General features: G+C 42.4%; 1 protein-coding gene across 2 annotated transcripts in view; it reads left to right on the top strand.

Annotated features, from left to right (window-relative positions):
- The first annotated feature begins 1,756 nt into the window (after positions 1 to 1,756).
- The window catches only part of LIN7A (lin-7 homolog A, crumbs cell polarity complex component), a 123,506-nt gene continuing 114,127 nt past the window's right edge, over positions 1,757 to 11,135 (top strand). Inside the window, exon 1 of one of the 2 annotated variants that reach the window (XM_047742596.1) lies at positions 1,757 to 2,366. In XM_047742596.1, the coding sequence (XP_047598552.1) occupies positions 2,285 to 2,366 (82 nt within the window). In that variant the 5' untranslated portion in view covers positions 1,757 to 2,284. Of the gene's footprint in view, positions 2,367 to 2,596; positions 2,697 to 11,135 lie in introns of those variants that run through there. The other variant, XM_047742598.1, reaches the window with a different exon arrangement.

Below are 11,135 nucleotides of genomic sequence, written 5' to 3'. Positions count from 1 at the left end.
ATCAAGCCGCTCAAATACATATTCATAATAAAGTATGTTGTTAAAAGTACTGCATTAGTGACCAATGGATTTGTATATTCCTTTCATCCTCAATTATTGAATGAGGTTTGATGTTTTGTGCAAATCCACTGAACAGGCTCTGCTGTTTATTGTTACAATGTAACTTTTTTCTGTTGTTTAATTTAGGGGATGTGAATAATGATAATCAACCAGAATTGTTGCCTCTTCCTGTCCTTTCTACGCTGCTTAGAGCCCTTACTGCATGGAATTCTCACAGCTTGCTCATTTTTTGTCTCCCAACCTGGACTGAGCACTGTCCAGGGAAAGGGCCACATCTCTTTAATCTTTGTGTTTCCTGCCCCTAGCATAGTGCTTGCCAAGCGGTTCAGGGGGGATGTATGTTTGTTGTATGAGTAAATGTATATATTGTTTTCAAAGCACAGTCACATGCACATATCATTAGACCCTCACAAAACTGAGATTGTAGAGTGAAATTAGTGCTCTCATTTTACCGAATCTCAGTGAAATGGAAGGTTATTAATTCCTCTGTTTGACAGATGAGAAGGGATCAGTGGGAGATTATGTGATTTCTGAAGAACCCATAACTAAGACTTGAATTTCAAAGATCAGAGTTCTTTCTTAAAACACTAAATGAAAATATAGGCATACTGAACTACTATTTTAAGTACGTCTTTAGGATCTACTTGGTGTATGGCCAGTCATCTTTGACTTGCTCAAATCATTGGTGAAATCTTGCCTTATTTTTTTTTTCAAATGTAAAAAATGGGATGGAAAAGATCTTCAGAAACCACCCACATTGTAACTAGAAGACAATGAAATAGATTACATGCAAATATTTTGCTGTAAAACAGTGTCTGCCTTTAGGAATATATCGCTAGCCAAAACAATTTTGCTTTGTCATAGAGAAGGGGATGGAGGCAGCTTTGTCATTTCCAATCCTGAACCCACAGTCATCACCTTTCTGCTTACGTAAGATATCTATATGCTTCTTATTTTTCTTTTCTTTTTTTTAAAGATTTTATTTATTTATTTGACAGAGATCACAAGTAGGCAGAGAGGCAGGCAGAGAGAGGAGGAAGCAGGCTCCTGGCTGAGCAGAGAGTATGATGTGGGGCTCAATCCCAGGACCCTGGGATCATGACCTGAGCGGAAGGCAGAGGCTTTAACCTAGTGAGCCACCCAGGCGCCCCACTTCTTATTTTTCTTGATCAGGAAATGAAAGTCCCTACAGTGGCAGGATAGTGGAAGCCATCTGTTGGGGTGAAGGGGTCACAGCCAGTATTTGAAGGTTCTAGTCACTGAATCCTGATCAACTGACTCTAAAATGACCCTTTTAATAACATTATCTCCCACCAGACCACAGGCTACATGAAGGCAGGAACTGTCCTCAACTCCCAAGTGAGACCATAGCACATGGCGTGGAACCCTCCTAGCTTATTTCCTGTCACACACGTCAATGAATCAGCGAGTGGCAACTCTTAGTAACCAGTGGCTATAAATCAACCCCCCAAAGTGCTAGGTACACGTTTTTCAAACTGAGTGACAGAAATTTCTCTTTGTCTGTGTGTGTCTTTTAATTTAAAACCATTTTTAAGAAGTTTGTGTTTAAGGTATATTATTTCCTAGGCAATACACTCCGGTCCTTAATGGAGACCTAGTGATGGAACACGGGCCTTAAGTCCGTTATCCTGGATACTGTTATACCTCAACATTCCAAAAAACACTTTAACAGAAATTAACAGCAACTATAATGAAATCCTGATATTTCTGAACTAGAAGCGTTTTCTAAGGGATGGGATTACTGGGTTGACAATTTCTCTTAATCTGAAAAAAAAAAAAATCCATCTTCCTTCTTCCCTCCCTCCCTCCCTCCCCCCATCCCCTTTCAGTCTTCTTCCATCCCGAGAGACGCACGAAGACTCTGACCGTTTTTATTTGAGTGGAAAGTTGAAAGAGAGCAACACACCGGCTGCACCCATCCAGCGCTCCTTGGGGTGGAATAGCAAAGTTCTAGGGCACAGCCTTCCTGCCCGGAGCCGGCGAGGCAGCCGCTCTCCGCTACCTGCTCAGCTTCACGCCGCCTCTGAAGGTCCGCCCGCCGCGGAACAGTTGCGTCTCCATCTGGCTGCCAACCCACCCAAGCTTTCTTCTCCTCCACCACCACCACCTTCCCTCCTTCCCCCCTCCTCCCCCTCCTTTCCGTCTTCCCTCTCCACCCCCGCCCCCAATCTCCTCCTCTTTTTCTCACTACAAGCGGTTGCTGATGCTGAAGCCGAGCGTCACTTCGGCTCCCACGGCAGACATGGCGACATTGACAGTGGTCCAGCCGCTCACTCTGGACAGAGGTAAGGGAGCGGCTCGCCCGCCAGGCCACTGCGTCCCCTCTGCCTCCCTCTCTGCCCCTGCCAACTCCCACCGGGACAGCCGAACGCGCTCGGGCAGGGGCAGCAGGGCGAGCGAGGACGAGCGAAAACGAGCGTAGAAGGCGTTCGCGCGGAGAGCAGGATACTTTCTTCCCCTTTCTCTGCCCGCCACGTCCCCACTGTCCCTGCACGCTGCGCTCGCCCGGCCCAGGGATGCCTTCACCGGGCTCTGGCGCCCCCGCTGCCACTCCCAGCCCCTCGCCCGGTCGCCTCCGGGCCGCCGGCTTTGTTGGAGCGGAGGCGCAGAGACCGGTAGGCGCCCGGGGCTCGGGGTTGGAGAGGGGCAGGGAGGAAGCTCGCCGCGCCGGGCGAGGGCGCCTGCAGCCGGAGACCGGGGAAGCCTGGCGAGGGAGCCGCTGCCAGCCTGCGCAGCCCGCGGGCCTGAGAGGGAGGAAGTTTGTCCGGCGCGGGGGAACGAAGGTCGGTAGGGCTGCGGCTGCTCCGGCGGCCGCCCGGGTGCGGAGGAGGCGCACCCCGGGGTGGCCTGTGCCGGGGCGCACGGCGGCTGGGCTGCAGCGGCGAGGAGCTGCCCTCGGCCGAAAGGGCAACTCGGAGCACCGGCAGCAGTGCCCGGGCTGGGGGCGCAGCGTCGCTGCCGCGGAGCCCGACTCTTTCCGGCTTCTTGCTCTGAAGGCGGCCGGGGTCTCCTCTGCCCCTCGCCGTCAGCCGCGCTCCGGTGGTGGCAACTCAGTTTCTCTTGCCCCGGCCAGCCTCCTTCCTTCTCTCCCCAGCCCGGTGTCAGCGCGGTACCCCGGCTGCGGAAGGCGCTGGGACGCAGCGCGGACTGGCTTGAAATTTAACTTCTGACCCGCGACCCGGTGCGTCTTGCCTTCCGACTAGAACGGGGAAGCAGTGTTTGCTTCCTCCCGGGACCTCGCCAAGCCCAAGGCTAGAACCCCCCGCTGCTCTGCGGTGGGGTGGGGGGCCTCTCTGGAGCGCGCATACGAGCCTGTACCTGTGCTTGTGTGTTCGGGTTTCCTTTCTGGCTTCCGACGTCTAGTTATGCAGGCGCGGGAGTCCCACGACGCCGCAGCGGAGGACACCTGCTCGTCCCCGACCGCAGCAGCCGGATTTAGGACCCTGGGCGGCCATTTGGAAATGGTGTGCTCAGTCGGAGATGTTTTAGTCCGATGTGCCTCTAAAAATATTCTTCCTAGCGGATTAAACTGGACTGTGGGGCAAAGCGAAAGAGCATCCCGCTGCGAGTACAGTGCAAAAGCCAGGGAACTCAGTGGGGTTTTAATTTGGAGAGATTGTGGATGACTTTAGCACAATCTGTTGGCGCCAGAACAGATAGTATGTAGTGCCCATAGCGACCTTACTTGGGGTAAGAGTTGAAAAATAAAAACCAACAATAAATAAATTAATTAATCAATTAAATTAAATTTAAAAATGTAATAATTGATTTATGTTGGGAAACGTTGATTTGCAAGCTACTAAATTAATAACAGTCGTTAAAGAACTCAGAAATCTAGGGTATAATCCATGATTTTACCCCAATATCATCATCTACACAAGCAGGATAAATCCATTGCCACTAAGAGCCAGATGGCAAGCTATTAGAAATTATGGATTTCCCACGAATTTCTGTTTTAATGTTATGAGCTCTTATATCGTCCCATTACTAAATCAGCCTTTAAATATCCCAAGTAAAACGACTATACTGGGAGAAAAAAACCAACTGCAAGAAAATTGCCTACCTGAGCAATTTTATATATTAAGACTACTAAAAGTATTTCACCTCTTGGGTTTTACCTTAGCCCCGAGATTCCTGACGCAGTTGTGAGGAAGAAGTGCAATCAGACGGGGATCTATTCTTAAAGTTTGTTCTCGTTCACAGCCAGACTGTACCTGTCCTTTCCAGTGTGATTAGGTCCATTTAGTAAGTAGCTCAAGAGGCAGAATGAGACTAGATGTAGCTGAATAAATTAACCAGCAGCCAACTGCAAAGTCTGATTTGTGGATGGTGAGTTATTGGCACCATTGCTGTCCATGAAGTCAGTGTGTATAAATATTTTTCCCTCTACCTTATTAAAACATGGTTAATTATTTGATTAATTGCATCATTAAACCAATGAGAGAAAGAGTTCTGAAAAATGCTCCTACAAAAAAATACAAGTCTGTTTAGAAAGGCAGCCCAATAATACTTATCTGGGCCCTATTTGGTTAGAACTGTGGTGCTTGCTTTGGATGGGTTGGTTAGCATCTTTGGGCATCAGTTTTCCTCTGAGCGCTGTAAGGAATTTGGATTAGATGATTCTGACACTGTGCAACTTTAGTAGTCTATAAGTCAATTAGTTGAAATTAGAACTCAGTTTCTGGTCGTCTACTGGAAGATTTTCCAGATTAGTCCCTCTCCCAGGTTGAGTGACCTGGGAGGTATCTCTGGTATCCAGAGGTCACCCACTGATTTGGCCCCGTCAAAGCATTTCTCATATGCTGGTGCATCTGTCTCCTTGCTGAATGGTTGCTCCTTGAGAGAAGAGACCATTTCTAAATTCATTTTCATATTCTCAGTGCCTGTCATAGTTCCTGACTCTCAGTAGAAGATCAAAAATTAATGTGAACTAAGGACTGCAGTAATTTAAACAATGTTAAAAGATAGGGATTTAGTAGTGAACCAAGGTACAGTTCATAGATTCATGACATTTTGGCTCTGGGAAAGATGGCAGGAAAAACACAGGCCAGTGGTTCTTAACCTTTCTTTCCCTCTGTGTGCTTCACAGATTCCTATCAGTAACCATAGCTCACCCAAGCTGTGATTAGTAACCAAGGGGGGTTGGAGCAGGTAGGCAAAGGAGAAGAAAGAAGATGCTTGACAAAGCCTCCCAAAGGCATCTCAGCAAATCGGAATGCATAGATCCATAATTTGATTTTTTTTCCTAGCATCTTTCCTTTTCAAGTGAGAAACATTGAAGAAGTAGTATTTTCAAGGTTACTAGTTAGTGGGAAGTTTTATGCTAAAATTTAAATCTCCTTGTTTGATGCCCTTTGGAACCATAAACCGATTTATCTGGAATCTTCAGGGCAAAGGTTTTAAGCAAAGAAATCAAACCTGTGGATTGAAATTAAGATTTACTCCTCCCAGAATTCAAAAGATATTACCTGAAAGTAAGAAGCTCAGAAGTCTACAACAGCTTCTTGGACCTTGTTTGGGAAGCAAGATTTTGCCAGGACCAGGCTGGGCTCTGAAAAGATGAACACAGGGACTTAATATTCCAAACTCTTTTCTACCTTCCAATAAGACCTCATATTAAGCCTGTAAAGGCCTCTGGTGGCTATGGCCAGAGCTGGCTCCTGTTTACCCTCGTCCTAGTCCTTTGGATTCTTTACTCACTCACTGAATGCCCGGTATAAGGCAGACCCTACTATAGAAAGGTTAACTGGTTAACATGGTGGTGAACTAAACAGACATAATTCTAGTCTCCATGGCAGTTAAAGACCATGGGGAGAGAGAGATTATCCATATAAATACATATGCACACGCGCATACACAAAAAATTCACTCATGCAATAAATATTCATTCATTGAACGTATATATCATATACGTATATACACATAAGGTATACATATGATATACTACTCTCTCTATATATAATATACTATAGAAATACCAGAAACAAAAGTTTCTGCTTTTCTGGTCCTTAAGAGTGTCGTGGTGGAAACAGATAGCAAGGGACTGATTAGTTAATTCAACAAATAATTATTGAGTGTCAGCCTTATGGAAAGCGTTATTTTCAGCTTTGTGGCTAATGAACAAAAGAGATAAAGTCTAGCAGAGTTTACACACTCATGAGTAAGACGCAGAACGCATTCACATACAATGCCACCAAGAAAAGCTAAGACTGGACCAAGGAGAGTGGCAGGGGCTGCTCTTGTGGATGTGAGAGTCAAGAAAGGCCCTCCCTCCTGGACTGATGACATTTGAGAAAAGATCCAAAGGAAATAAGGAAGCAAACTCTGCAGACATGGTGGGGGTGGGGTGGTGGTGATGGGGGGTGCCCTCTGCAGAAGGATGTTATCTGTGCATCCTAGGAACAGCATGGAAGTCTACATGAAAAGGAGAGCACAGGGAAGAGTGGTGGAAAGTGAATGTGTGAAGTTGGTGGCCAGGAATCAGATGATGTAGGTTATGACGTGGATTTTAGATTGGTTGAAAGTCTGAAGACAGAAATGATGTGAAGATGGAAAAGAATGGGGAAGGACCTATTTACATGGTGTTAGGCAAGGAAAGGTCATGAGAAAGCAAAATTTAAAACTGAGTTCTGATGTATTAATACAATTTTTAGGAACAACATTCTGGTTAAAGGAAAGAATACGCATAAAAGCAACTTGACTGCATACAGGTTGGCTACCATTCCATTAATACATCTAGAACCAAACAAATGATCCAAAAGAAGAATTACCGAGAAGTAGTAACACCCCAAATGTGCCTCCTAGGATAGAAATTTGGTTTTAAGTATACCAAGAAAATCTATAGATCAGCTTTTTCTTATTGCTGGGATAAAATATCATATAATTAGATTTTTAAAGACATACTGAGAGCTGTAATGTACACATCACTATGCATAAATCTACATGTTGAACCCAAGTGGTCATACTATGAGATACAGTCATTTTTAGTCCAATATTTTATATTAGACAGTGATGTAGAAAGTAGTACCTGTAATTTACCCTTGTAGCAGAGAGAAGAGCCTGATAAGGAGATTAGTGTGGAGTCTTCTCTGCCAGAATTTAAAATGTTTATAGCAATTCTTCCCTACACCAGAGGTTAGTTTGTCCCCGATTATAATCTCTAAAACTGGGAATGACCTTCAGCTAAACTCAAGAGAACAAGGCAGGATGCAATCCATGATACTTAACACTTTCATAACAAGGGACACAGGAATACTTCACTACATTCAAGACTTCATGGATTTAGGCACTTTCTTAAATACAGTAGCTCCGACTCTCCTTCACTTTCCATCTCAAGGTCAGAAAAGATAACACAACTGAATTCTTCAAAATTTCACTTCTTTCTACCTCCCCCCTCTAACTTTAATCGGAATTGCTTTTTCTTTTCTTTTTAAATTAAGGCTTATAAACAAATAATACAAAAGCAGGTCTTAGAGAACTATAAATAAATAAATAAAACAATTTCTAGGTGTGATTAAAATTGTATCAACTTTTGAGACTTCGTTAACGACATGTTTAATAGTTTACAATCTATATTAGGTGCCTACGTAAAATAAAACATTGGTATCCCTGAGTAGAGGCAACTTGGATAAGTCACAAAAGTATAAATGGAAATCTTGATTTCTTGGTTTCTGAAGAGTCATAATCTAAGATATTGATTAAACAAATCTTGCTGTGTTTTCTCCTTAAGAAAATGAAACTTTTAGTCCTTTAAAAATTAAGAGCTTTTATTTTGTGGATTTCAACTTTATGAAAAAAAAAAGAGTGCAAAATTGTATGCAAATGAAAATCCTATGGGTGCCACACTTTTCACGGAATTTATGATACATTAACATTTTTCTTTCTTTTCCTTTCACTTTTCAAGGCATGCAGAGCTTATTACTTTATGTATCTCCCATTTCAGTCCTTGGGCGGCCCTATAGCTTTCTAATCAACTGTATTTGCTCATTTTTATAAAATCTGCATTTGCCTGAAATTGCTTTTGCTCACAGTCCAAAGGGGCTTGCCCTTCCTCGCTCTCCTTGCTATTTCTTTTAACATGAGGAGCGATAGAGGAAAAAGGAAAACAAAAATTAAGGTAGTTCTTCTGTTGTTTCACACATGTATGCCCTGATGGGGGAGGAAGAAGAGGGATCGACATTGTCTTAGGGCTCTTGTCCTAAAACCTTCTCACATCAGCAGCCACGTATGTTTTCATCTACAAACATTAAGTGCTTGCTTGATTTCTCATATTTTCTGTGAGCTTCACTACACCTAAAAAATTTATTTTTATTGAACTTTTTTTTGACAAATCAATATCCGAGTCTTTCATTCTTCACTATATAGTTAGTTACACAACATTTTCCAGGAGTCAGAATTATGCCACATCCCATCTTCTCTTTTACTTTGATAATGGAAAGTTGCAACAAGAAGGTCTCAAAGTTTAGAAATCTGTTGATTATTAAAAAAAAGTATTTTGCATGTAATGGGAATTTTATGTACAGTTTTGAATCTGAAAAGAAATCAAGAAATTAATGATAGAGTTTCCAGAAAAAAGAAAAATATGTCTGATATATACTCTGGTTTGGTGCAGTAGCTATTCAAACCCTGAGACATCTTTGGTGTGCTCTAGTCATTTATGAAACTAATGCTTTTGCTTTTGGAGTGTGTCCTGGGTGATCACAACTAGGGCTAGTAAGGAAAAGGAAACATGGAATGAGTAGTGTCAAATGGGGAGCTGTATACTGGGTATTGGGGAAGCTATTATAGGTACAAAGCCAATAATTCTTGGAGAGAATTCTTAGTCCTGATATCAGTCTATTAGGATACAGCCTTCATCAGATCAGGGCGCTGGTCTCATTTATGTAGAACTCAACACATTGTCTGGCACAGAGTTGGCACACTCCTAATATTTGCTGATTGAACAAACGAATGAAATTGACTTAGCTGGACTGCCTCTCATGGACACATCTGTAATGCTTAAAAATAAAACAAACAAACAAATAACAACAACAACAACAACAACAAAAACCAGCCTTCCAACCTATAATAATGTGAAAAGGTGGCTACCTTACTCTATCACTTTGCTTCTGTGTCTGTGTATGTGTAGCAGACTCTTAAAAGTGGCATGCTCCCCAGGGCCAAGAAAGGCTGCAAAGTGCTGGTGTTGATATCAAGGGCTACTTTCATCGTTCACATCCACCTGCAGTTTTAACTTTTTATTTGAACCACTCAAGCTAATGCTAAAATACAACTGAAAAGGTTAAAAAAAAAGGTGTGTGTGTGTGTGTGTGTGTGTATTTGTATGTAGAGGGGTCTAGCAGAATTTCCTATGTGCATGTGCACACACACATGCGTGCCCACACACACACACATTTACACTGCTTCATCCCATTTTAAGAAAACTACAAATGGATGAATGATAAAGCTGTGTTCTGATAAGCAAGTTAAAACGGATTTAATTTGAAATCACTATGTGTTGGCAAGCGGGAACATGCTTTAAAAGTCATATTGATTACATCGATGATTTACTTCTGGGCTAGGTGGTAGACAAGTTGTTTTATGATTGAATTTTACTAACATTTTGCGCTAGCTGAATTTGAAGACTGGTCTAATAAAAAAGTAAATATGCCCAAACACTACTTGAAAAAAAATTATGTTGAATTAAGACTTACTTTGACTTTATACTCTGATAGTTATTTATCTTGGACAGAAAACTGTAGCTCCTTCTTTAAAGTGATGGCAATTTCCCGTAGAAACACTGTAGCTATTTCAAGTCCAACTGGTTCTGCTATTTTTGTTTACTTGGCCAGTGTGGTGATAGTTATGATATTCCAGTATAAAATCTGTTTTTTTTTCCTATCAAAGAATTATCTTTAACCAAAAAAGGCTAGAATATAGGGAATCACAAAATGGCAATACAAGTTAAGTCCCCAGTTTAGATGGGGGAGAAAACCATCAAATCCCAGCTGAGTCTATTTAATAAAAATGAGGGAATTGTGAGATATGGCTGAGAGATTCCTGAAAGTGATCTTTTGAGGAAAATTGGAGAAGAGCAGTAACTGCTGATAGACAAATACCCCTGATTCCAAAAGGGTGAGAAAAGTGTTTTAGGAAACTGTAGTTCAATCTACTAGTTTTGTGGGATTTTGTTTTTGTTTTTGTTTTTGTTTTTTTTTGCAGAAAAGGCAGTGATCAGCCACTTTTTATTTATTTATTTATTTATTTATTTATTTATTTATTTAGTGTACCAGAATTCATTGTTTATGTACCATACCCAGTGTTCCATGTAATACGTGCCCTCCATAATACCCACCACCAGTCTCACCCAACTTCCCAAGTTTTTGCTTGCTGCCAGAAAAATCTAAGGACAGTAATAGAAGAATGGGATTTTGGCACTTATAAAAGAAAGTGGTGATCCCCCAGAGCCTACACGAGATCACTGAGAATAGATCTTGTCAAATTTCAGGTGTGTGCTATGACCCTACAATACTCATGACATCACAACTGTTAGAGAAGCCTTATGGAAAGCGTAGAAATACATGAAGTGGATGATCATATTCTAGGATTTCTAGTGGTTGAAACACTGCTCCAAGGCAGTTTGGTTCTCTGTCCTATTCACTGCTGTTACCGTTATTTTGGATGAGGGTCTTGGGAGATTTGTGTAGATGATGTAAAACCTGGCGGCATAGCTAATGATTAAATAAACCATATCAATATTCTAAAATTATACCTGGCTTGAATGGCAGGTTACAACATTAGAGATAAAATTTAGGAGCAATGAATAAAGTCTTCATTCATTCATTCATTCATTCACCAGGAAAAAGGAGCCAACCCTGGCTATTTACTGCTCTTGGTCATACTGCCCAGTGAATACTGCCGACTCCACTCAGCCACCTGGAAGACCTCGGTCCTGGGCTGGAGTAGGGGGTGTTTCAAATGGCAAAGAGGCATTCCAGAATCAGCCTGCCTGGTTTTGAATCCCAGCTTTTGCCTTTACTGGTTCTGCAACTTCCAAAGTTACTAGACTCTTTTGA

The sequence above is a fragment of the Lutra lutra genome, chromosome 8 (assembly GCF_902655055.1).
Source record: "Lutra lutra chromosome 8, mLutLut1.2, whole genome shotgun sequence".
In the NCBI taxonomy this organism is placed as follows: domain Eukaryota; kingdom Metazoa; phylum Chordata; class Mammalia; order Carnivora; family Mustelidae; genus Lutra; species Lutra lutra.
Note: the sequence above shows the minus strand (reverse complement) of the source record. Positions and strands in the feature narration are given on the sequence as shown.